General features: G+C 56.0%; 1 protein-coding gene across 2 annotated transcripts in view; it reads right to left on the reverse strand.

Moving 5' to 3' along the window:
* Window positions 1-285: 285 nt before the first annotated feature.
* MEGF11 (multiple EGF like domains 11) overlaps window positions 286-27,194 on the reverse strand; it is a 154,608-nt gene continuing 127,699 nt past the window's right edge. The window contains exons 18-25 of one of the 2 annotated variants that reach the window (XM_038767087.1): window positions 25,526-25,654; window positions 23,341-23,574; window positions 17,674-17,789; window positions 14,505-14,571; window positions 13,034-13,138; window positions 8,934-8,990; window positions 3,180-3,383; window positions 286-2,735 (exon numbers count right to left, since the gene is read on the reverse strand). In XM_038767087.1, the coding sequence (XP_038623015.1) occupies window positions 2,566-2,735; window positions 3,180-3,383; window positions 8,934-8,990; window positions 13,034-13,138; window positions 14,505-14,571; window positions 17,674-17,789; window positions 23,341-23,574; window positions 25,526-25,654 (1,082 nt within the window). In that variant the 3' untranslated portion in view covers window positions 286-2,565. The remainder of the gene's footprint in view (window positions 2,736-3,179; window positions 3,384-8,933; window positions 8,991-13,033; window positions 13,139-14,504; window positions 14,572-17,673; window positions 17,790-23,340; window positions 23,575-25,525; window positions 25,655-27,194) is intronic. The other variant, XM_038767088.1, reaches the window with a different exon arrangement.

The raw sequence follows: 27,194 nt of genomic DNA on the forward strand, positions 1-27,194 counted from the left end.
TGCTTCTCGGAACAGTCGACCCATCCACCCGGGGAAGCTGTTATGGGGCCGTGGGTCCGGGACTGGGCGGCCCTGTGGGCTTTTTTGGGGGGAGGGTTGCTGGGTGTCTCTGGATGGGGGGGCACGGGCTATTAGGCAGGAGCTCGGAAAGCACGTGGGCCCCTTGTTTCTCCCCCCGACCCCGAGCCTGGCGAAGGGGCAGTTCCAGTTTGCCACTTGAGCCGAGAACTCGCGGCCTGCGGAGGAAAGAACGGAGGAGTCGCCCCTTGAGAGAAATCCATTTTTATTTTGTGCGGGGGTCTGAAACCGTTGCCCGGTGAACAAATATATTACAAATCTGTCTTAAAAAAGTATTGCCATTTCACCGCCTAATTCCTAAAGTGATGCTACGGTCCGGGGGGGTGGGTCTGCCGTTTCTGTTCAACTGGCTGCGGGGCACGTTTGGTTAAAAATCCAGCTTGGGTGAAAAGCCAACGGGTCTCCCAGAAACACTACGCCCACGGCCCCGGATTCGGGCGTCCGAGGCGGGCAGAGCAAGCGGCCGATGCCAGCCCGCTGGCCGTCCTTAGCGGCTGGGGCTCGGATGCCGTGCGGCCACCCACACCGCTAGCCAAGGGCTCGTTCCCAGGTTAGTCGGTCCCCTGTGTCCGCTCCAACCCAGCTCCTGGACAGTGGGAGCAGGAGGGGAGGGAGGGGTGATGCTCTGATGCCAACAGCTGCTGCCAGCCACCCGGGTGGTTGCAGGAGGGAGGGAGACAGGGGGCTCGAGTGAGGCTTTTCCCCGAGCGGCGCTCTGACCCTCCATGGAAAAGGGCTGTCACCCCACTCAGGAGAAAAAACGGGCCATGTCCTCACACCTGGGGCAGGTGCCACGGGGCCCTCTGCCATCCGGGTTCTTGATCTGAGGGCTCTGATTCCTGCCCTGGGAGCAAGCGATCCCGGGTTCAAAGGGTCGAGCCCTTGTTTTGCCGTTGGCTGCCTAGAGGGACTGGTGTTTCGTGTGCCACTGGGCCCGAGGTGGTAGGGGGAGAGATAGAAAGAGGATGGATGGCCCAATGCCAACGCTCCCACCTACTAACGGTGGGACACACGCTTCCTCCTCCTAACCGGTGGGGATGTGAACGACACTCACCCGTGTGGCAAAGGCCAGAGAAGGGGCCCTACTGCAGTCAGGGATGCAGAGAGACGGTCTCTCCGCCCCGGTCACTCCCAAGCCCGGCCACTGTCCCACCTGAGGCCCCGAGGACAACTCCCACCTCCACTCAGCCGGACCCACCGAGCAACCGCCTCGGTCTGCTTTCGTAAAGCTTTTCTGGAAAAAAGGATGCCTACTGCCGATTCACTACGCGCTTGCTCCCAGGCACACGTGCGGCAGTCGCGTCAACGGTGGGTCCGGACCCGGGCGGGAACCTTCTCCTCTAGGGTGTGACCATCGGGGTGGAGATCTCTCCCTCCCCTTGCCCACCTTTTTCTCTCTCTCTGATTCAATGCCCAGATGCCCGGTTGGCAGTAAAGGCTTCGGTCCGCACTCCCGGGGGAGTAGACGGTCAGCCGGGCCTGGGGCCTCGGCCCTACCTCCGGGCAGGGATGAGGCGCTCCTCGGCGGGAGGGCTGCTGATACGGTCCGGGCCTGCTGCCTGCCCACTGGCACTGGCACTCCAGTCCGAGCGGTCTCCCCTCACCTCCGCCCGCGTCGCCCGCCCCCGCCCAAGCTGGCTTCGCCCTGCCGAGCTAATCCCTTCAGAAAAAAACAGAACGCGCTTCAAGCAAGGAATCTGCTACTGCTACATCTGCCTAGAAAAATGGTCACGTTTTGAATTAATCCTACGGCAAGCTTAAGAGCTACTTACGAGCAAGTCATCTTATCTCCTAGGGCGAGGGTTTTATCAACACGGAAAAGGGGCCGGGGGCTGCCTGAATCCGATCTCTGGCCTCCCAGGGCCGCGGTCCCTCCCCGGCTCCCCGGCTCGAGGAGTGCGCGGGGGGGCTGTGAAGTGGACCACGCTGGGGGCGGGGAGGGGAAGAGGCGCAGGCACCGAACGAGTGGAGGGTCAAGGAAGGTTGGTGCTGTTTCTGCCAAAGTTGGGGGGCCGTTCTGTCTTGGAACAGGAAGGGAACAAAGCTGGCAGTCGTGCTCAGACAGGGTGTCCTAAAAACGAGCCGGCCTGGGGGCGGGGGGTTGACTGGGGATAAAAGTCAAACTTAAAAAGGCGAGAACGGAGCAGGAGGGGGGCAGATGTCCACCTTGGAGGCCGGAGCGAAGGCGGCAGGGCGCTACAGGAGCACGTGCACAACAGGCTGGACGCAGGGCGGGCCCAGGCGGGAGGCAAGGCCCGCCGCCCGACCCTGGGCCCGGGGGAAGGGGCGGGGGGTCCAGCCACCCTTGAAGCTGTGGGATCCGCTTCGGCAATGGAAGGGGCGGCCTTGCGGGGTGGGGAGAGAGCGTTGGGGCGGAGGGAGGCCGGACAGTGGGGAAGGTCTTCAACCGCAGGCGATCGGTTCCGGGCCCAGCCCCCGGGTCGCCCGGGGGGAGGAGGCGGAGGTTGCGGCGGCGGCGGCGGCGGCCTAGAGGAGCGGGTCCCTGTAACCCTGCTGGTCCCGCCAGGGTCCCGGGACGGGGGCGGGGAGGAGGTCGTAGTGACCCGGGACGTGGCTGTTCCTGGGAAGGTCGTAGGGATTCTGGACTGCGCCGGCCCCGGGCCCCCGGCCTTCCTGGACCACACTCACCGTGGGCTCTGGGGACACGGGGAAAGATGAGGGCGGGCAACACGTCACCTTGGCTTGCCTCTTTCCGAGGGGCTGGGCGGGGGGGTGGGATGGGAGGAGAGTGAGGCGGCAGCCAGGCCTGCCGGGCGCGATTAAAGCCGAGCAAGGTCACCCGGACGGACCCCCGCGCCTGTCGCTACCCCCGCGGGGTCCGGCGGCCAGGGGTCGGCACGCCCCAGCAGGTATAGAGAGCACTATGGGTACACGCGGCGCTGAAAAGTGGTCAGTGAGCAGCCTGAGGAGGGGCAGTCTTCCCACTGAGGGCGGCGGAGCGGGCGACACCGTACCGCCCGCAGTTTCACTAGAAAAAACTCCCACTGGGCCCCCTCCTCCCCACCCCCGTGCCCCCGAAACGGGGCCGGTTCCCTCGCCGGTGGAAGGCGGGCCCGCGGAGAGCGGTCGGAGGCACCTACCCATCTCGTAGACGTTCTTGGTGGCGGTGGCGGCGGCGGCGGGCAGCGTCTGGCGGGGCCCGGGGGACTTCATCTCCACGTAGCTGCTCTCGGCGGGCTTGCGGGCGGGGGCGGGCGGGTCGCGGATGGTGGCGTACGGGTTCTCGCCGCTGCCGCTGCTCAGGGAGCCCGTGCTGGAGCTGCACACCGACCCTTTCGTGTGCCCTGAAGGACCGACCGCCGCCTCAGCCACGCGCCCTCACCGTGCCCATCACCCACGGCGGGGAGGGAGGCCCAATCCTTGTCCTCAGGGGGCCTGGAATCTTTTTTTTTTATGGCATTTAAGCATTTATGTGCCAAGCACTGTACTAAGCGCTGGGTGGATTTAACCTAATATATAGCTATATTGAGTACCTAGCTATAATTCTATTTATTCCGATGGTATTGACACCTGTCCACTTGTTTTGTTGTCTGTCTCCCCCTTCTGCTTTGCATCATCAGCATCATCATCAATCGTATTTATTGAGCGCTTACTGTGTGCACAGCACTGGACTAAGCGCTTGGGAAGTCCAAGTTGGCAACATATAGAGACAGTCCCTACCCAACAGTGGGCTCATAGTCTAAAAGGGGGAGACAGAGAACAAAACCAAACATACTAACAAAATAAATAGAATAGATATGTACAAGTAAAATAAATAGAGTAATAAATCTGTACAAACATATATACGTATATACAGGTGCTGTGGGGAAGGGAAGGAGGTAAGGTGGGGGGGATGGAGAGGGGAGCGAGGGGGAGAGGAAGGACATAGTAAACGCTTAATAAATGCTATCATTATTATTATTATTATTATTAGACTGTGAGCCCGCTGTTGGGTACGGACCGTCTCTATCTGTTGCCGACTTGTACTTCCCCAGTGCTTAGTACAGTGCTCTGCACACAGTAAGCGCTCAATAAATACGATTGAATGAATGAATCAATAATCAGGTTGGGCACAGTCCACGTCCCACATGGAGATCACTCACTCATTCAATCGTATTTACTGAGTGCTTACTGTGTTCAAAGCTCTGTCCTAGCCGCTTGGGAGACTGCAATATAACAACAGACACATTCCCTATCCACCACGAGCTTAGTTCATTCCCATTTTAAAGATGAAGGAACTGAGACCCAGAGAACTGAAGTGACTTGCCCAAGGCCTCACAGCAGCCAAGGGGCAGAGCTGGGATGAGAACCTAGGTCCTTATTATACCCGGACCCATGCTCTAACCATTAGGCCGTGCCGCTACTGAAGCCGTGGTTCTCAACCCTTTCATTCATTTATTCAATTAGTTCAATTGTATTTATTGAGCACTTATTGTGTACAGTGCTCTGCACACAGTAAGCGCTCAATAAATACGACCGACTGACTGAATCCGGAAGCCACGGGCCCGGCAGAGAAGCAACGTGGCTCAGTGGAAAGAGCACGGGCTTGGGAGACAGAAGTCATGGGTTCTAATCCCGCCTCTGCCACTTGCCAGCTGTGCGACTTTGGGCAAGTCACTTCACTCCTCTGTGCCTCAGTACCTCATCTGTAAAATGGGGATTAAGACTGTGAGCCCCATGTGGGACAACCTGATCACCTTGTATCCCCTCCAGAGCTTAGAACAGTGCTTCGCACATAGTAAGCGCTTAACAAATACCATCATCATTATTATTATTATTATTATTCCTGGAAATGTATGGGGCTGGAGGCAGGCCCCGGGACCCCCAACCACCCCCCAAAAACACACCCGCCCAGACTCTGAGCAGGATGGTGTAGTGGCTACAGCCCAGGCTTGGGAGCCATGAGGTCATGGGTTCTAATCCCAGCTTCGCCACTTGTCTGTTGTGTGACCTCGGGCAAGTCACTTCACTTCTCTGTGCCTCAGTTCCCTCATCTGTAAAATGGGGATTGAGACTGTGAGTCCCACGTGGGACAACCTGATTACCTTGAATTCCCCCAGCGCTTGGCGCTTAATACCATCGTTATTATTCTCTGTGCCTCAGTTTCCTCATATGTAAAATGGGGATTGAGACTGTGAGCCCCACATGGGACAACCTGATTACCTTGAATTCCCCCAGCGCTTGGCGCTTAATAAATAGCATCATTATTATTCCCTGTGCCTCGGTTCCCTCATCGGTAAAATAGGGAATGAGACTGTGAGCCCCACGAGGGACAACCTGATCACCTTGTATCTTCGCCCAGTGCTTGGCGCTTAATAAACACCATCATTATTATTCTCTGTGCCTCAGTTCCCTCATCTGTAAAATGGGGATTGAGACTGTGAGCCCCACGTGGGACAGGGACCGTGTCCAACCCGATTTGCTTGTGGCCACCCCAGCCCTTAGTACAGCGGCTGGTACCTAATAAGCTCTTAATAAATACCATAATTATGTTTATTATTGTTACGAGGGCAGTGCCCTCCAGCAGCAGCGTGGCCTAGTGTGGCTGCGCCCGGGACTGGGAGTCAGAAGGACCTGGGTTCTAATCCCGGCTCCACCACTGTCTGCTTGGGCAAGTCACTTCACTCCTCTAGGCCTCAGTTCCCTCACCTGTAAAATAGGGATGACTCCTCTAGGCCTCAGTTCCCTCACTTGTAAAATGGGGATGAAGACTATTAGCCCCTCGTGGGACAGGGACTGTGCCCAGTTTGATTAGCTTGTGCCCACCCCAACGCTTAGTACAGTGCCTAGCACCTAACTGCTTGACAAATACGTGGCTCGGTGGCAAGAGCACGGGCTTTCGAGTCAGAGGTCATGGGTTCAAATCTTGACTCTGCCGATTGTCAGTTGCGTGACTTTGGGCAAGTCACTTCACTTCTCTGTGCCTCAGTTCCCTCGTCTGTAAAATGGGGATGAAGACCATGAGCCCCCCGTGGGACAACCTGATCACCTTGTAACCTCCCCAGCGCTTAGAACAGTGCTTTGCACATAGTAAGCGCTTAATAAATGCCATTATTATTATGGGTTAAAATTCTGGCTCTGCCAATTGCCAGCTGTGCGACTTTGGGCAAGTCACTTCACTTCTCTGTGCCTCAGTGACCTCATCTGTCAAATGGGGATTAAAACTGTGAGCCCCCCGTGGGACAACCTGGTCACCTTGCAACCTCCCCAGCGCTTAGAACAGTGCTTTGCACATAGTAAGCGCCTAATAAATGCCATCATCATTATTATTATTATTATTCTCTGGGCCTCAGTGACCTCATCTGTCAAATGGGGATTAAAACTGTGAGCCCCTGTGGGACAACCTCATCACCTTGTAACCTCCCCAGGGCTTAGAACAGTGCTTTGCACATAGTAAGCACTTAATAAATGCCATTATTATTATTATTATTATTAAATACCACAAAAAAAAGAGAGAGAGGCCGAGCACTCTCGCCTCAGGCCTCCGCCGAGCTCCACTTCCGGCCCCGCCTCCCCGTGGAGCTGCACAAGCCACGCGCGGGCTTCTGCGCATGTCTGCGCCAAGGGGCCGAGACGCGCTAGTGCGCATGCCCGCCCCGCGCCGCCGGGAGGGAGGGGGCCGAGACCATCCTAGTGCGCATGTGTGCGCGGCGGCGAAGGGGCGGTGGCCGAGACCGCGCTAGTGCGCATGCCTGCTCGGCGGGGGCCGCGTCTGGGCTGGTGCGCATGCGCGAGCGGCAGCGGGGCAATCGTAGTCGGGCTGGTGCGCATGTCTGCGCGGCGACCGAGCCCGCGCTAGTGCGCATGCCTGCTCGGTGGGGCCGCGTCTGGGCTGGTGCGCATGCGTGAGCGGCAGCGGGGCGGGGGAAATCGTAGTAGGGTTTGTGCGCATGCGCAGCGTGGGGACGCCAAGGCTACTTTGGCCCTCAATCAATCAATCGTATTTATTGAGCGCTTACTGTGTGCAGAGCACTGTACTAAGCGCTTGGGAAGTACAAGGTGGCAACATCTAGAGACAGTCCCTACCCAACAGTGGGCTCACAGTCTAAAAGGGGGAGACAGAGAACAAAACCAAACATACTAACAAAATAAAATAAATAGAATAGATATGTACAAGTAAAATAAATAAATAGAGTAATAAACATGTACAAACATATATACATACGGTCCTCCTTAGCATCTCCTGATAGGAAAATTGGGGCGGCTGGGCCTTGGGAGTATTGTGGCCTCCACCAGTCGGGACACCGGGATTTTAATCCCGGCTCCTCCACTTCCCTTCTGGGAGAGGAACAAGGGGACCTTGGAGGAGTCTTTTAACTTCTCTGGGCCTCGGTTTCCTCCTCTGTAAAACGGGGATAAAATGATGATGATGATGGCATTTATTAAGCGCTTACTATGTGCGAAGCACTGTTCTAAGCGCTGGGGAGGTGACAGGGTGATCAGGTTGTCCCACATGGGGCTCACAGTCTTAATCCCCCTCTCCATCCCCCCATCTTACCTCCTTCCCTTCATTCATTCATTCAATCGTATTTATTGAGCGCTTACTGTGTGCAGAGCACTGCGCTAAGCACTTGGGAAGTCCAAGTTAGCAACATATAGAGACAGTCCCTACCCAACAGCAGGCTCACAGTCTAGAAGGGGGAAGGCAGACAACAATACAAAACAAATTAACAAAATAAAATAAATACAATAAATATGTACAAGTAAAATTAATTGAGTAATAAATATGTACAGACATATATACATATATACAGGTGATGTACATATTACAGCACCAGGCCCATAGGAAGCACCTAACAAATGCCATGATGATTATTAGTAGTAATAAACAGCACCTATATATATGTATATATGTTTGTACATATTTATTACTCTATTTATCTTACTTGCACATATCTATTCTATTTTATTTTGTTAGTATGTTTGGTCTTGTTCTGTCTCCCCCTTTTAGACTGTGAGCCCACTGTTGGGTAGGGACTGTCTCTATATGTTGCCATCTTGTACTTCCCAAGCGCTTAGTACAGTGCTCTGCACACAGTAAGCGCTCAATACGATTGATGATGATGATGAATAAATACGATTGATTGATTAATCCCCATTTTCCAGATGAGGGAACTGAGGCACAGAGAAGTTAAGTGACTTGCCCGAAGTCACACAGCTGACAATTGGCAGAGGCGGGATTTGAACCCATGACCTCTGGCTCCAAAGCCCGGGCTCTTTCCATTGAGCCACAATGAGGGGGGCATCTTCGATCTGACAATCCTCTATCTACCCCAGCAGCTGTCAAAGGGCTTGCCACGCAGTGAGCCCTTAATAAATACTTTTATTCATTCAGTTAAAGATTCAGGGGGTGCGGGGGTCCCGTACTGTGCCACTGGGCGAGAAATGTGTCTAATCTCCCCAGCACTTAGCACAGGGCTGTGCGCAACACAGTAAGCGCTCAATACACTGTCGCTGATCAGTCAATAGATCCGAGTGGAGTGACAATTTCAGTGCCGACAATGTGCGGGCGCTGATCGCTTTTGTGAGGATGAGCTCCGTCCCGATCTGGCTGGCAGATCTTGTGGGCAGGGAACACGTCGACTGACCCCCTTATGTTGTCCTCTCCCCAGTGCTTAGTACAGTGCCCCGCACACAGGAAGTGCTCAATAAATACCATAGATGGACTGACTGGGTAGGTTCACCAGCTTCATTTATAATTGATTGACTGATTTTCACAGTCTTGCCCGGAGCACGCGGGGGCTCCGCCTTTTCAAGCCAGGATTTTTGGGCCCGTGACTGGAAAATTCCCACCCCTTTGTCGGTGCCCCCACGGCCGCGGTTGGCTCCGGCCCCTTGGGCCTCCGATACTCTACCTTTGAAGCCCTTCTCCATAATGTATGTGTTCTGGCCTCTATCCATTCCACAAGCACCTGCCAGAGACAACATACAACGGGAGAGGAGTGAGTGAGTGAGGCTCTCCTGGACCAAGGGGATCAAATCCTTTCTCACCCCTTCACCAGCTTCCCTCTCTCCTCCTCCTCCTCATTCTCCTCCTCCTCTTCCTTGTCCTCGTCCTTCTCCTCCTCTCCTTCTCGCCCTCGTCTTCATCCTCTTCCTCCTCCTCTAAGTCTAACCAGGCTCCAGGGGGTCATCGGGTCCCACTTGGCCATGGCGGAGCGACCCAATTCATCCCATCCCAACTTTCATTCCAATTCATCCCAAATCTGAAGGCCTGGGTGGGGCAGGCCCAGCTGCGGCGGGCGGGGATGACCAGGAGACGGGTGGATGTTTTCCCGCTGAGAGGAACGGTGCCGGGGGCTCTCGGGGGGGGTGCTTACTACAGTGGTCTGTACACAGTAAGCGTTCCATAAATACCAGTGATTGATTGATCGATTCTAAGCCTTCCGGAAATCAATTCTCCTCCAGGTCTTTCCCCAGTTAATTTGTACTTGGCCAGTCTGTTGCCACTTTGGCTCTTATGATCTCACAACCTCTCACAGCCCTTATGCGCATATCTGACACCCTCCGCTATTTAAGCACTTACGCATGAACATAACGCTCCCCATCACTCTTTCCTCCTAATTCTTTGACCACAGGGATTGTGTCTCCTAAAAGGCACTATTTTTTGTGGTATTTCTTAAATGCTCACTGCGTGCCAGGCACTGTACTAAGCACTGGGGACGATACAGATACAAGACACAGTCCCTGTCCCACGTGGGGCTCACAGTCTTAATGCCCATTTGCAGAGGAGAAAACCGAAGGCCAGAGAAGTGAAGTGAGTTGGCCGAGGTCTCCCGATCTCGCTGAGAACTGATCTGGCTCCTAGGCCCGGGCTCCTTCCACCAGGCCATGCTGCTGCTCGGGAGGGAGACAGGCCCAAGCCCCTCTCTCGCAGGATAAGGGAGCAAGGACCACTGTCCCCAACAGCCTTCAGGGCCCGGAGGGAGCCACCCTTACCGCCCCAAGGCCGCCCAGACCTCACGAGAGCCTGCACGGAGTGGGGGGCTTCTCCTGGCAGCCAGACCTGGGGCTTGCCCAGGTGGAAACGAGGCGTGGGGTCTCCAGCATAGCGAGCCTCAGGGGGCTGCTGGAGCACGGAAGACGACGGGGAGCGGTGGGGGAAGAGCCGGCGCAGGCCTGGCTGGGTGTGGACGGAGCCTGCCTGTCCCTTGAGCCCCCACCCAAAACAGAGAGGCCTCTAAGCGCCAAGCAGCTCGCCGCCCCTGCCCGCCCCTGCAGCCCCTTCAGTTCCCCCGAGGCAGCTCCAGGCTCCGAGAGAGGTGGCCAGGAGACACCCCCTCCCCACTCCCATGACTCCGCTTTGCCCCCCACCTCCCAAAGTTTTGCAATCTGCAGGATGGGGTAGGAGCTGGGGATGCTGCAGGGGGTTTGATAATCTCCACAGTCAGCGGGGCCGGTGACACTCCAGAGCAAGCGCCCCTGGGGTCGCAGCTCCCCCCCGCCCCACCAAATGCCTTCTGAGAGATGTGGCAGCTTGTAGCCCCCCTCCCACCACCCCCGCAGGATTTGGGTTCACCCCCGGGTACATACGGACCCCCCCAGAGATAACACAGTCTTTTAGACTGTGAGCCCACTGTTGGGTAAGGACTGTCTCTATATGTTGCCAACTTGTACTTCCCAAGCGCTTAGTACAGTGCTCTGCACACAGTAAGCGCTCAATAAATACGATTGATGATGATGATGATGATGATGATGATGATGATAACACAGTGGGGCATCACCAGAGGTCTGTGCCTGTCCCAGCGCCGGGGCCAAAATTGGGCCATCACGGTGGCACTGAGGTGGGCCACCAGCCTGGTGGCCCAGTGCCTGGCAGGGATAGAGCGCCAGGCCGGGTGGACACGGGCTGCCCCGGGGCAGTGCCACTAGGCATCTCCAGGCTCTGGAGGCTTGGCAGGGTTGGGCAGACATGGGCTTACTCCACAGCAGTGCCACTTGGCATCTCTAGGCCCCAGGGGCTCGGCCAGGCCGGGCAGACATGGGCCTGTCGCAGGGCAGTGCCACTCGGAGTCCTTAGGAGCCTCGGGGGCTTGACCACCCTGACTGCAACCTTGGCGGAAGGACTGAGCGGGCCTCAGTTTCCCTCCCCTGCGGGGTGTGTGTGTTGGGGGTGTCTGGGATACGCCTGCAGATGTAAGAGAAGGTTTAAGTAATAATAATTGTGATTATTTATTACTACTAATAATCATCATGGCATTTGTTAGGTGCTTCCTATGGGCCTGGTGCTGTAATATGTACATCACCTGTAATAATAATAATAATAATAATAATAATGGCATTTGTTAAGCGCTATGTGCAAAGCACTGTTCTAAGCACTGGGGAGGTTACAAAGTGATCAGGTTGTCCCACGGGGGGCTCCCAGTCTTCATCCCCATTTTACAGATGAGGGAGCTGAGGCACAGAGAAGTGAAGTGACTTGCCCGAAGTCACACAGCTGACAATCGGTGGAGCCGGGATTTGAACGAATGACCTCCGACTCCAAAGCCCAGGCTCTTTTCCATTGAGCCACGCTGTATATATGTATATATGTTTGTACATATTTATTACTCTATTTATTTTACTTGTACATATTTATTGTATTTATTGTATTTTGTTAATTTGTTTTGTTTTGTTGTCTGCCTTCCCCCTTCTAGACTGTGAGCCCGCTGTTGGGTAGGGACTGTCTCTATATGTTGCCAACTTGGACTTCCCAAGCGCTTAGCACAGTGCTCTGCACACAGTAAGCGCTCAAGAAATACGATTGAATGAATGAATATGTTTATCACCTGTATATATGTTTGTACATATTTATTACTCTATTTTACTTGTACATATTTATTCTATGTATTCTATTTTGTCAATATGTTTTGTTTTGTCTGTCTTCCCCTTCTAGACTGTGAGCCTGCTGTTGGGTAGGGACTGTCTCTATATGTTGCCAACTTGGACTTCCCAAGCACTTAGCACAGTGCTCTGCACACAGTAGGCGCTCAATAAATACGATTGAATGGAGGACTGGCCAAGAGCAGACTTAACAGTTACAAAGACAGAAGGGACGGTTAAAGGGTGGGCTCTTTGGGGGACAGACAGGTCGGCAGACAGCGTGACCCTCTCTGGACCTGGCCAGAGCGGCCAAGACAGTGCAGCTGGTGCTCTCCCGAGAGGCTTGGGAGACAGAAGGCGGCCAAACTGAACCTGGTCTCGTGGCCGCCAGCTATCCAAGAGGGTGGCGGTGACTGGGCACAAGGGCCAGGGCTGCCCCTGCTTTCCCCCACATTCACCCAACCGCTGCCCCGGGGGGGTCTCGGGACCCCAGTAAAACCTGGCAGTGCTGATGGCAGGTCTGGGTCAGGGGTTGGGGGTCAGGGGTTGGCGTGGCCATCCCAAGGAAGGGCACAGCCTCTTGAAAGCAGAGGTACCCAACTAGTTTTGTCCCTGAGCCTCCTTCCCGAGGGCCTCAGCGGGCGCCCATCCAGTGCCAAGGGAGGGCAGAGAGCTGGCAGCTGAGGAGCCCCAGAGCCCACCCAGCCTTTTCATATCAACCCACTCTCCCTCCAAGTGACACACGAAGGAGATGCGATCAGTGAAGTCGGCACACATGAAGCCAAGACCACCCCGTCCCCGGGCAGGGAGAGGCTGGCTGGGGGCATCAGAGGGGTGGGAGGGGCACCTGGGCAACTGGCCCAACTCTCCAGGCTTTCCGGGGGTGGGAAGGGTGAAAGAAGAGGGAGGAGGAGGAAGAAGGAGGAGGGCCTAAGAGCCACTGGGCTTCCCTAGTTTGATCTCTCCCCTGCACTGCCCCGCTGCCCTAGAGAGGAATGGGGTGGTGTCAGAGAAGGGGAACTTGGAAGCGGGGTGAGAGAGCTCCAAAACCAGGGCCGGGGGCTCTGGTTTGGGGGGCAGGGGCAGACTCTGAGATGGAGCTGGAGGGGGACGGGGCGGGGGACGGGGACGGGGCGCTCCCGGGGGTTCTGACCTGGTCTGCCGGGCTTAGAGGTGCTCTGGCTGAGGTGTCTTAGTTCAATGTAGAAGTCCTCGGCTGGGAACCTGGCCTCCAGGGCACTGATCTGGAAATGGGAGTCTAACGGGAGGAATGACAGGGAGGGAGGCTGTTATCCCTACAGCCCGGGCTGGGGATCCGAGGGAGGAGCGGGGCACGGTGCTGGGGTGGGGTGGGGCAAGAATCTAGGGGGGCATCCCACCTCCACTCCCACCTCCGCAAGGTCAGGGAGATGCCAGCAATGTTCAAGCCCCCGGCTGGAGGGATGGGCTCCCGAGTTGCCAACTTGTCCTTCCCAAGCGCTTAGTACAGTGCTCTGCACACAGTAAGCGCCCAATAAATGCGATTGATGATGATGATGAGAATGTAGGACTCTGGGAGGGGTTTGGGGACCCACCAAGGCCCCCGAAGATCCGTTCAGACCAGGGCGGCTCTCCTGCGCCACAGAAACCTGTTCACGCAGGCTGAAGGAGCTGGGGAAGCAGGGCCCAGCGGCGCCGGGACAAAGGATGGCCAGGTGGACAAGCCGGTCATCATCATCATCATCAATCGTATTTATTGAGCGCTTACTATGTGCAGAGCACTGTACTAAGCGCTTGGGAAGTACAAATTGGCGACATATAGAGACAGTCCCTACCCAACAGTGGGCTCGTCCATTCCAGAGGCCAGGGGTCACCTCGCCCTGCTGCCCCGGGGCAGCCAGGCCACAGCCTCCCCCTCACAGTGGCTCCAGTGGTCTGAGCCCAGGGTGGGAAAGGGGCTGGGAATATGGGAAGGGGACAGGCCCCAGGACGGGAAGTTTTGGACGGCGTGTGGGGGCCTGGGATTCCCTTTAGCCTGGAGCCGCGGGGGCTGCCGGCTCTGGGGCAGCTCGGTCGCGTTGGTCAAGGACTGGGCAATAGAGCCCGGTTTCCCAGACCCTACCCGGAGGTGACCATACACCAGATGCCCTCAGAAACCTGCTGAGAGCCAAAGCCAGAGGGGATGGGCATGGCCAGCTGCCCAGGTGTGTTTGTGTGTGTGAGCGTGTGCCCCCTCCAAATTCCCGCTGCCAGCGGGCACCCGATCTGGGCTGGGGATCACCGGGGCCTGGCCGTGCAGCTGGGGCCAGCGTGGGAGAGGGTCGTCTTGGGGCCCGGGTTCCAATGAATCTGGACGGAGGGTTGGAGCCTCTATCCTTTGGGGAAACCAAGTTTCCTTTGTGTCTACATTCATTTCCTCTGGGGTCAAGTCTAACCGACAAGACACAGGCCTTGGGGAATCCAAGCCTCCCTGCTCTGGTCTCCAGGTCCCCGCTCCGCTCGCCCGCCCTGACCCAAGGCCTCCAGGAACCCCGCTGTTTGGAGGGAAGCCCCGGGAGTCCTTGGCAGGGGCAGGGTTCGGACCCCCCGGTCCCCGGGGACGGGGCGGGAGCCGGAACGCTAGGCCGCTGGAGGGAATTACTGACCTAGCACATTCCGATAGCTGTAGGGGGTCCAGCCTGCCGCGTCGCCGTCGAGGGATTTGTTACTGAGCTGTTCGGAGAGTACCACAAGGGATTAGCTCCCACGCCCCAGCCCCCGTCGACGAACCCCCTCGTGTCTCTCAGCACCGAGGTTCGGTTGGTTTCTCTCTGGCCCCTTCCCCGCCACCCAGCCCAGCCCACTAAAGGCCAGAGGAGAGAACCCCCTCTGCTACCGGCTTGTTTGGACATCCTGCAGGGATGGCTCAGACCACTTCCGAGGGGAAATGGCCCCAGGAGTATGTTATGCTGGGAATTCCTGGCCCTGGCGGCGGGAGCCACATCCAGAGATGTATAGGTGGGAGTGGGCATGTGCTCAGAAAAAGCCACGTGAGCCTACAGGAATGGCCGGGTGAGCTGAGGGCAGTCTCTCTCTCCCCCTCCCTCCCACAGAGGAAGGGCTCTCAGGCGCTGCAGTTCTGACAGTGCAGGGGGGAGACAAGCAGAAGCAGCGTGGCTCAGTGGAAAGAGCCCGGGCTTTGGAGTCAGAGGCCGTGGGTTCAAATCCCGACTCCGCCACTTGTCAGCTGTGTGACTTTCGGCAAGTCACTTCACTTCTCTGGGCCCCAGTTCCCTCATCCGCAAAATGGGGATGAAGACTGTGAGCCCCCCCGTGGGACAACCTGATCACCGTGTAACCTCCCCAGGGCTTAGAACAGTGCTTTGCACATAGTAAATGCCATCAAAAAAGAAAGGCAGGGTGTTCACCCCCTTCGTCATGGGGGAGACCGCCTCTTCAGCTGGGGAGGAAGCGAGCAGCAGGGTCTGGGAGCAGGATGGTGGGGCGGGGTCTTTATTCCCGGGGTACCCGGGGGGTCATGCTGGGTTGGGGGGAGAAGAGAGTGTGACCAGTCCGGGCTGGGTCCGGACACACACAGCTCAAAATGACAGGCCAAATCCCCCGAAACAGCAGATGGCACCAGGAACCCACGCTGCCCACTGTCCCATCAACACCAGAAATCCCGTCGGGTCGCAGGGGTGGAGCAGACTGCCCGCCCCTGCTTCCACTCTGCCCCCATCCCATGGATCGGGCTGGGGTGAAACATACGGTACGGAAACTTTCGGTCCTCTGCTTTGCCCCGGGCCCGTGCCGAAGCACACCCGCCGGCCTCGCTCCCCACCTCGGCGGGACAGAGCGGTGGCCGCTCCGTCAGGGCATCCCCCGCATGTGGGCACCGGGACCAATGTTTCAACCGCTGGTGGACGGCCGAGGCCGAGCCCTGCCACATCACCTCCAAAGGCCCCCAGCCCCCGGTATGGGGTCCAGGAGCGAGGGGCAGGGGGCAAACCGCAGAGGGGGGCGGCAGCCAGGCAGAGCATCTCCCACATTCTGGGAGATGTGGGGGGGTGGGGGCCTGCAGGCCGAAGAGTGGCAGAGAGGAGCTGCAGGCTGGCCTGTACTCTGGCCCCAAGGGACGAATTCCCCGGGAGGGAAAAGGTCAAGGCCCGCTGGAGGAAGACTGGATAAGAGGCTGGTTGGGTTATCAGCAGGGTGGGGGCGGGGGTAGGCAAAGAGGATGGAGGGAGGAAGGAAGGAAGGAGCCTCTGGGATCTGTTTCCTGTGAGCCAGGCCGAGGGGAACCAGGCGTGAACTGCCGCTGGACAGATGTGGATTCGACGTTAGGACAATCTAAGCCACGGGGGACCCCAAGTCGCTCGCCGGGTAGATTCGCCACCTCTGAAGCTAAGGACGGAGCGCCTCCTTCAATGGGCTAGGCACGGCCCAGCCAGGAGGCAGAGGGATGGATCAAATGACCTCTCAACAGGGCGGGGAGCTGGCGACCCTAGGACTAAAACGGGCACAGCCGCCCGGAGGGGTCGCAGCCTCGTCCCCGGCCGGGTCCGCCGGTCCGCAAGCCTTCCACCTTCCCCTCTGGCCTCTGATCGGTCAGCCCCTAGGCTCCCCCGTGGCGCAAGGACACAGCACCCGTGTCTCCTGCTTGCCGGCAGGCCAAGAATTCAAGAAGAACTTAACATTATACGTGTGCCCAAGCCCGGGGGCCTTTATCCGAGGGTGGCGGTCACCTTTTCCTGCCATGCCCTGTGTGTGTGTCTGCGTGTGCACAGCTTAGGCGTGATTAATAATAGTACCTATTAAACACGTACTTTGTGCAGGAGACTGTGCTAAACTCTGGGAGAGATTACCCAGGTGAGAAATAGACCCTCAGGGGGCTCCCGATATAAGTTTAGAAGTGGGGAAAGGAGTTGGAGACAGACCCTTGAGGTGGACTCAGTGCTTAGAACAGTGCTTGGCACATAGTAAGCGTTTAATAAATACCTCATCATCCTCCCCGGCTGCGTCTGCTCAAGTCACCCCAAGTGGGTTTTGGGGGCCTGGACGGGAGCACAGAGGGTGATCCTGGGGGCAGAACTGCGGCCCGCTCCTAAGGGGTGCTGGACAGGGTGGTGCATAGGAGGGGAGGGGGTCCAGGTGAGCCCAGCGGCGACCACCCCGGGCCCCTCAGAGAGGGCAGAGGGCACAGGTTGAGCCTTGAAACAGGGCCGGGGCGGGGGCTCACCCTTGCCGGGGCCTTGCCTCCTTGACTAGAGCCGGGGACTGAGACTATTTGGGGCTAACGAGGTTCAACAGAACTCCAGGAAGAACAGAGACATGGTTGGGGAGACGAAGTCAGGGAGAGGAAGCATGGGGACAAGAGAGACTGATGCCCGGGGATTCTGTGCTTCATCTCCACAGCCTCTCCAGGTTCTCGAGAAATTGAATCTGGTCTGGGGGTGAGGAGCAAACTTTCCACCCCTGGTTTCATTTTGCCCCCACCCCGCGATGGGGGTGGGAAGAGACGGATGGTATGGAAAATTTTTGGCCTTTGCTTTCCAGAAAACAGAGCAAAGTGGGCTCCTGCCATTTATTTCGAACCCCACCGGGGGTACGTACGGCACGTTCATTTTCCCAAAGCTCATTCCACCGCACCCTCACAGCCTTCCAGGGAGTTAGGAAGTGGCAGGTGTGATTCTCATTTTAAACAAAAAACGAGGCCCAGAGAGGGTGAGCGACCGCCCCAAGGTCACCCGGCACCCAGGAGCCGAGCCAGCAGAGGTGGAGAGAGGGGGGCCCTTGTCTCTGAAGGAAGGGGGAGGCGCGTCTGAGAAGCGGTACCTTACTGAAGCTGCTCCCGTCCAGACTACTGACGGGCTCAGGAGACCCCGCGCAGGACAGGGGATGGTAGTTGGGGTTGGGGAGGTGCTGCCCGCTGCCGCTACTGTGCGATACATCTGGGGAGAAAACAAGGCATCACGTCACCGCCGACTGCCTTCGCGCCGCGGGCAAGGAAAGGGAAGAGGGGCGGCCTGCCCCCCGTCTCCCTGAGCCCCGTGGGCCACTGGCGCGATGTCCACCGGACACCCCCGGGATGGCCCTCCATTGCGCGGCACCTGTAGTCCCGAAGCATTTTCACACTACTTTTTTTTTCTTTTTAACGGCATTTTTTAAGTGCTTACTATGTGCAAAGCACTGTTCTAAGCGCTGGGGGGGGGGAATACAAGGTGATCAGGTTGTCCCGCATGGGGCTCACAGTCATCATCCCCATTTTTACAGATGAGGTAACTGAGGCTCAGAGAAGTTAAGTGACTTCCCCAAGGTCACACGGCAGACCTGAGGCGGAGCCGGGATTTGAACCCATGACCTCTGACTCCAAAGCCCGGGCTCTTTCCACTGAGCCACGCTGCTTCACACGCTGCTGCTACTTGGTCCGTTTGTTGTAATTATTGTTATTATAAGCACTTACTACGTGTCAAGCACTGTTCTAAGCGCCGGGGTAGACACGAGTTGTTCCGGTTGGACGCTTTCCCTGCCCCTCGTGGGGCTCACGGTCTACACAGGAGGGGGGACAGGTATCGAATCCTCATTTCTCAGTTGAGGAAACTGAGGCACAGAGAAGTTAAGTGACTTGCCTGAAGTCACACAGCAGGCAGCTGGCAGAGCTGGCATTGGGACCGAGGCCGTGCTGCTTCTCAGGGCTGGAGGTAAAGCCCAAAGCCCCCTCCCCGCGTGACAGTGGTTTCCTCAAAAATCTCCAGTGGCTACCAACCAATCAATCTGCGCATCAGGCAGAAACTCCTCACCCTGGGCTTCAAGGCTGTCCATCCCCTCGCCCCCTCCTACCTCACCTCCTTTCTCTCCTTCTCCGGCCCAGCCCGCACCCTCCGCTCCCCTGGCACCGCTAACCTCCTCACCGTTCCTCGTTCTCGCCCGTCCCGCCGTCGACCCCCGGCCCACGTCATCCCCCGGGCCTGGAATGCCCTCCCTCTGCCCCTCCGCCAAGCTAGCTCTCTTCCTCCCTTCAAGGCCCTGCTGAGAGCTCACCTCCTCCAGGAGGCCTTCCCACACTGAGCCCCTTCCTTCCTCTCCCCCTCGTCCCCCTCTCCATCCCCCATCTTACCTCCTTCCCTTCCCCACAGCACCTGTATACATGTAGATATGTTTGTACATACTTATTACTCTATTTATTTTACTTGTACATATCTATCCTATTTATTTTATTTTGTTAGTATGTTTGGTTTTGTTCTCTGTCTCCCCCTTTTAGACTGTGAGCCCACCTTTTAGACTGTTAGCCCCCTGTTGGGTAGGGACTGTCTCTAGATGTTGCCAACTTGTACTTCCCAAGCGCTTAGTACAGTGCTCTGCACACAGTAAGCGCTCAATAAATACGATTGATTGATTGATTGATTTTGTTAGTATGTTTGGTTTTGTTCTCTGTCTCCCCCTTTTAGACTGTGAGCCTGCTGTTGGGTAGGGACTGTCTCTATATGTTGCCAACTTGTACTTCCCAAGCGCTTAGTCCAGTGCTCTGCACACAATAAGCGCTCAATAAATGCGATTGATTGATTGATTGTATCCTCACCTGTGAGGTGAGGAAAGACAGGCAACATTATGGAGGCTCTTCTGCGCCTGCGCAGCCTGCCAGCCGTTCCAGGCGGTGCGCGGGGAAGCCCCCGCCCCCTGACAGACCACGCCCACTCTCGAGACCACGCCCACCGGCAGACCACGCCCACACGGGGTAACACGCCCCCTGATAGGCAGCGCCAACTACGGGCCACGCCCAGTGGCGGGGGCACGCCCACGCAGGGACACGCCCCCAGATAGACCACGCCCCCGACAAAAACCACGCCCACGTCAGGCCCCGCCCCGAACAGACCCCACCCAATCCGGGGGCCCGCACCCGGACAGACCACGCCCACACCAGGCCACGCCCACACGAGACCACGCCCACCCGGGCCTCGTCCCAGGGTGGACAGCGCCCTGTACGGGTCACGCCCCCAATAGACAATACTAATACTACTACTACTAATAATAATAATGAGAGCATTTATTAAGCGCTTACTATGTGCAAAGCACTGTTCTAAGCGCTGGGGAGGACACGAGGTGATCAGGTTGTCCCACGTGGGGCTCACAATCTTAATCCCCACTTTACAGGTGAGGCAACTGAGGCCCAGAGAAGTTAAATGACTTGCCCAAAGTCACACAGCTGACAACGCCCCCGGGTAACGCCCCCTGACAGACCACGCCCACAGCGGACCGTGCCCCCGGATAGACCATGCCCACTCCATGCCACACCCATGGCAGGCCACGCCCACGCCGGGCCATTCCTCCGGACAGACCACGCCCACTCCAGGCCACACCCTGAGTGACCACGCCCAGTCGGAGACTTGCCCCGCCCCCAAAAAGCAGCCCCCCCCGCCATCCCAGGCCCCGCCCCCAGGACGGCCACGCCCCAGAGCAAGCCACGCCCACGGCCCAGCCCCCTCTGGACAGGCCACGCCCACCACCGACCACGCCCTCCATAGTCGATCAATCAATCGTATTTCTTGAGCACTCACTGTGCACAGAGCACTGGACTAAGCGCTTGGGAAGTCCAAGTTGACAGTCCCTACCCAACAGTGGGCTCACAGTCTAGAAAAAGCCATGCCCTCCGCAGGCCCCGCCCCCAGAGCAAGCCACGCCCCCAGACACAAGCCACGCCCTTCGCAGGCCCTGCCCCCCCAGGCCGGACATGCCCATATCAGCCCTCCGAACGGGCCCCGCCCCCATTAACAAGCTCCGCCCACCACAGGCCCCGCCCCCGGACCGGAACTTCCCGAGGCCACGCTCACCGCCGGCCACGCCCCCAGAACAAGCCCCGCCCACCGCAGGCCCCGCCCCCCAGGTCGGACACCCCCCTCCAGGCCACGCCCCCAAGCCAGGCCCTTGTCTGGCCACGCCCCCTGGCCAGGCCCCGCCCACCGGCCAGGCCACGCCCCTGACATCATCATCATCAGAGCATTTATCAAGCACTTACTATGTGCCAAGCACTGTACTAAGTGCTGGGGAGGTTACAAGGTGATCCGGTTGTCCCCCGGGGGGGCTTACAGTCTTCATCCCCATTTTCCAGATGAGGTCACTGAGGCCCAGAGAAGTGACTTGCCCAAAGTCACCCAGCTGACAAGCAGCAGAGTCAGGATTTGAACCCATGACCTCGGACTCCAAAGCCTGGTCTCTTTCCACTGAGCCCCTCTCCAAGCCCCCCCAACGCAGACAGACCACTCCCCCATGCAGACCCCCATGACGTCACGCCCTCCGCAGGCCCCGCCCACCGGACAGTCCCCGCCCCCCGACAGATCCAACTCTCCTCAGTCCCATAATAATAATAATAATAATAATATTGAGTGTCATCGAGTGGTTTCCAATTCATAGCAACTCCACTTTCTCCAAAACGTCCTGTCCTCTGCCATAATCCGCAACCTTTCGAACGGTTCTTCCCTTATCCTTGGCATGGTCCTCTCTCCCTCTAGAAGCTGGTCTGCATTTTCCCTGAACTTTTCCTAGCATTACTACAGAAATGATAATAATAGCAACAATTATGGTATTTGTTTAGCGCTTACTACGTGCTAGGCACTCTACTAAGCGCTGGGGTGGACACTAAGCAAATAGGGTCGGCCGCAGTCCCCGTCCCGCGTGCGTTCTTTACTGTCTTGATTCCCATTTTACAGATGAGACCACTGGGGCACGAAGAAGTGAAGTGACTCGCCCAAGGACACGGGACAGAGAAGCAGTGTGACTTGCCGGTATTCATTCATTCATTGAATCACATTTATTGGGCGCTTACTGTGTGCACAGCACTGGACTAAGCACTTGGGAAGTACGAGTCGGCAACGTATATATGTTTGTACATATTTATTACTCTATTTATTTATTTATTTTACTTGTACATATCTATTCTATTTATTTTATTTTGTTAGTATGTTTGGTTTTGTTCTCTGTCTCCCCCTTTTAGACTGTGAGCCCACTGTTGGGTAGTGACCGCCTCTATATGTTGCTAACTTGTACTTCCCAAGCGCTTAGTAAAGTGCTCTGCACACAGTAAGTGCTCAATAAATACGATTGATTGATTGATATCCACCACAGCACTTAGTACAGTCCCTGGCACATAGTAAGCGCTTAACAAATACCACAATTATGATTACTGTTACGGCCCGGAGGATTCCCGGCCTGTCCCACCCGAAGGAAGTAGCCTGCGGACACACCTCCAGGGAAGCAGCATGGTTCAATGGAAAGAGCCCGGGCTTTGGAGTCAGAGGTCCTGGGTTCGAATTCTGACTCCGCCACCTGTCTGCTGTGTGGCCTTGGGCAAGTCACTTCACTTCTCTGAGCCTCAGTTACCTCAGCTGTAAAATGGGGATTGAGACTGTGAACCCCACGTGGGGCAACTTGATCGCCCTGTATCCCCCCCATTCAACACTTAGAACAGTGCTTTGCACATAGTAAGCGCTTAACAAATACGACAATTATGATTACTGTTACGGTCCGGAGGATTCCCGGCCTGTCCCACTGGAAGGAAGTAGCCTGCGGACGCACCTCCAGGGAAGCAGCGTGGTTCAATGGAAAGAGCCCGGGCTTTGGAGTCGGAGGTCATGGGTTCGAATTCCGACTCCACCACAAGTCTCCCTCGTCCCCCTCTCGTTCCCCCTCGTCCCCCTCTCCATCCCCCCCAACTTACCTCCTTCCCTTCCTCACAGCACCTGTATATACGTTCGTACATATTTATTACTCTATTTATTTATTTATTTTATTTGTACATATCTATTCTATTTTATGTTGTGAGTATGTTTGGTTTTGTTCTCTGTCTCCCCCTTTTAGACTGTGAGCCCACTGTTGGGTAGGGACTGTCTCTATATGTTGCCAACTTGTACTTCCCAAGCGCTTAGTACAGTGCTCTGCACATAGTAAGCGCTCCATAAATACGATTGATGATGATGATGTCCCACTGGAAGGAAGTAGCCTGCGGACGCACCTCCAGAGAAGCAGCGTGGTTCAATGGAAAGAGCCCGGGCTTTGGAGTCAGAGGTCATGGGTTCGAATCCTGACCACCACAAGTCTGCTGTGTGACCTTGGGCAAGTCACTTCACTTCTCTGAGCCTCAGTCACCTCAGCTGTAAAATGGGGATTGAGACTGTGAACCCCACGTGGGGCAACTTGATCGCCCTGTAGCCCCCGACAGCGCTTAGAACAGTGCTTTGCCCATAGTAAGCGCTTACCATATTATTATTATTATTATTATTCTTACCTCCAGCGGTGGTTCCACCCGGCTCCTTGGCTTCCCGTAGCCTCTCGCCAACCCCAGCTCAGACCCCCTCGCTGCCCCCGCAAGAAATGAACCCCCTGGCTCGGTTGCCCGGCGCCCGCCTCTCATCGCCGGGGAGACGGAGGCCGGAAGGCAGGATAGACGCTCAGGCCGCTCCCCCGACCGAGGGGACCCCCACACCTCCCGAGCCCCCCCGGGGCCCTCACCCGAGAGGGAGTAGTCGGTGCCGACGATCCTCGTGGCCGGAGTGTAGGAGACGCTGGGCATGTGGTGGCCCTTCTCCTTCTGCCGCCGGTGGTGCCAGGCCAGCAGCGCCGGCAGGGCCCCGACGAGGAGCAGGAGGAGGGCGATGCCGACGACGGCGCCCACCGAGTGCCGCTCCGAACCCAGCGCCGGGCTCATCTTGGTGTAGGGGTTCAGCTCCTCCATCATGAGGGCAGCTGGCACAGAAAGGCCGGGCGTCAGCCGGGCCTGCCGGGAGGCGGGGACCGACAGCCAGGACCACGGCCTAGTGGTTACTCTATTATGACTCTATTTATCTATTTATTTTACTTGTACCTATCTATTCTATTTATTTTATTTCATTAGTACGTTTGGTTCTGTTCTCTGTCTCCCCCTTTTAGACTGTGAGCCCACTGTCGGGTAGGGACTGTCTCTAGATGTTGCCAATTTGGACTTCCCAAGCGCTTAGTACTTAGCGCTCAATAAATACGATTGATGATGATGGAAAGAGCACGGGCTGGGGAATCAGAGGACGTGAGTTCTAACGCTGGCTCCGCCACTCAATCAATCAATCAATCAATCGTATTTATTGAGCGCTTACTATGTGCAGAGCACTGGACTAAGCGCTTGGGATTAGTACTCGTCCGCTGCGTGACCTTGGGCAAGACACGCCACTTCTCCGGGCCTCGGTTATCTCCTCCGTGAAACGGGGATGGGACTGTGAGCCCCATATGGGACAGTGTGGCTCAGTGGAAAGAGCCCGGGCTTTGGAGTCGGAGGTCAGGGGTTCCAATCCCGCCTCCGCCAATTGTCAGCTGGGTGACTTTGGGCAAGTCACTTCACTTCTCTGGGCCTCACTTCCCTCATCTGGAAAATGGGGATTAAGACTGTGAGTCCCCTGTGGGACAACCTGATCACCTCATAACCTCCCCAGTGCTTAGAACAGTGCTTTGTACATAGTAAGCGCTTAATAAATGCCATTAGTATTATTATTATTAGCCTGTATCTACCCCAGCATTTAGAGCAGAGCTTGGCATATAATAATTATAATGGCATTTATTATTCAAATAAATGTAACGCACTGTTCTAAGCGCCGGGGAGGATACAAGGTGATCAGGTTGTCCCACGAGGGGCTCACAGTCTTAATCCCCATTTTACAGATGAGGTAACTGAGGCACAGAGAAGTTAAGAAGTTAGAGAAGCAGTGTGGCTCAGTGGAAAGAGCACGGGCTTGGGAGTCAGAGGTCATGGGTTCAAAACCCAGCTCCTCCGACCGTCAGCTGTGTGACTTTGGGCAAGTCACTTCACTTCTCTGGGCCTCAGTGACCTCATCTGGAAAATGGGGATTAAGACTGTGAGCCCCACGTGGGACAACCTGATCACCTTGTAGCCTCCTCAGCATTTAGAAACGTGCTTTGCACATAGTAAGCGCTTAACAAATGTCATTATTATTATTATTATTATTATTATTATTACTCTTCACCTCAGGCTCCAGAAAAAGGGCCCTAGCTCCACAGAAAGTGTGTGAAATCAAGGCCCAGGTGTGAATTAATAATAATAATAATAATAATGGCATTTGTTAAGCACTTACTACGTGCAAAGAACTGTTCTAGGAAGAGCTGGGGGGATACAAGGTGATCAGGTTGTCCCGCGTGGGGCTCACAGTCACCATCCCCATTTTACAGATGAGGTAACTGAGGCTCCGAGAAGTTAAGTAATAATAATAATAATGGTATTTGTTAAGCGCTTACTATGTGCAAAGCACTGTTCTAAGCGCTGGGGGGGATACAAGGTGATCAGGTTGTCCCACGTGGGGTTCACTATCTTAATCCCCATTTGACAGATGAGGGAACTGAGGCTCCGAGAAGTTAAGTAATAATAATAATAATGGTATTTGTTAAGAGCTTACTATGTGCAAAGCACTGTTCTAAGCGCTGGGGGGGATACAAGGTGATCAGGTTGTCCCACGTGGGGCTCACAATCTTAATCCCTATTTGACAGATGAGGGAACTGAGGCCCAGAGAAGTGAAGTGACTTGCCCACGGTCACACAGCAGACAGGTGGCAGACGTGGAATTCGAACCCACGACTGCTGACTCCAAAGCCCGGGCTCTTTCCACTGGGCCACGCTGCTTCCCTACCGGCTATTCCCCCCCACGCTGTGACTTACCTTGGTCGCACCTGATGCCCTTGAAGCCCGGACTGCAGTAGCAGGTGCCGGTGACGTGGTCGCAGGTGGCATTGTTCATACACTCACACAGCTGCTGACAGCCGGAGCCGAAGGTCCCCGGAGAGCATTCTGGGAATAATAATAATAATAATAATAATAATAATAGCATTTATTAAGCGCTTACTATGTGCAAAGCACTGTCCTAAGCACTGGGGAGGTTAACAAGGTGATCAGATTGTCACACACCTGCTGTGTGACCCTTGGCCAAGTCACTTAGCTTCTCTGTGCCTCAGTTGCCTCATCTGGAACATGCAAATGCAGACTGTTTGCCCCACATGGGCAGGAACCATGCCCCACCTGATTAGCTTGTATCTACCCCGGCGTGCTTGGCACATAGTCAGCGCTTAACAAAATACCACAATTTATTATTATTCAGACGGGAAGTGGGGGAAGCAACTGCCCCAGGGTGAGGCGGCCCAACTGGCCCAAAGACGGCGGCCAAGCAACTGTTGTCTGCTTACAGGGCCCGGTGGGGGGACGCAGAACTGGGCTGCCTGGGCCCCTCGGGATGGAGGGGCCCTTAGGCGCTTAGTCCAGTGCTCTGCACACAGTAAGTGCTCAATAAATACGATCGATTGATTGAGGGAGGGAGGGAGGGAGGCAGGGAGGTGTGGGGAGTGACTGAACGCTCTTGTTTATCATCATCATCATCAATTGTATTTATTGAGCGCTTACTGTGTGCAGAGCACTGTACTAAGTGCTTGGGAAGTCCAAGTTGGCAACATATAGAGACAGTCCCTACCCAACAGAGGGCTCACAGTCTAAAAGGGGGAGACAGAGAACAAAACCAAACATACTAACAAAATAAAATGAATAGAATAGGTATGTACAAATAATAATAATGGCATTTGTTTATGACATCATTGTTAAGACTGAGCAAGGCGAGGATGACCTACGCTATGTGTTGAGTGGGGGTGGAAAATGGCAGATTGTTCCTTCCCTCAGGGTGGCTCCTTCCCGGGGCTGGCCTCTCCTCCAGCCCGGCCAGCCGCACCTGACTCTGACCCTCCTTCTGGGAATTCCTTCCTCACATCCGACCTGAACGCTTCCCGCTGCAAAAGTCGGGGGTCCCCCCCATTTCCGGGCTTTAACCGCACATATTCACTCCTGAACGTATATTTAAGTTCTATATTATAGATTATTCCTATTAATGGCTGCGAGCTCGTTGTGAGCAGGGGACGCGTCTGCCAACTCTGCTGTACTGTCCTCTCCCAAGCGCTTAGTCCAGTGCTCTGCACAGAGTAAGCACTCAAGAAATGCCCTTGGTCGACTGATGGATCGATGCTCTCCCTCTCGGCTCCCCCTGGACCTGCCCAGGTCGGGGAGGGGGAAAGAATGAGCCCCCACCTGCTCGGGGGTCACCGTGACTGGGCCCGATTACAGCCCCTGGCTCCGACCTGAACCTAATGTTGAGAAATTTAATCTCTCGGAGGGCCCAGGGGTCCACGCAGGCACCCAGCAGGAGGCTTAGTACGGTGCTAAGTGCTTAGTACAGTGCTCTGCACACAGTAAGCACTCAATAATGCATCAAGCAAAAACTCCTCACTCTCGGCTTCAAGGCTGTCCATCCCCTCGCCCCCTCCTACCTCACCTCCCTTCTCTCCTTCTC

This window comes from Tachyglossus aculeatus, chromosome 26 (assembly GCF_015852505.1).
Source record: "Tachyglossus aculeatus isolate mTacAcu1 chromosome 26, mTacAcu1.pri, whole genome shotgun sequence".
NCBI lineage: Eukaryota > Metazoa > Chordata > Mammalia > Monotremata > Tachyglossidae > Tachyglossus > Tachyglossus aculeatus.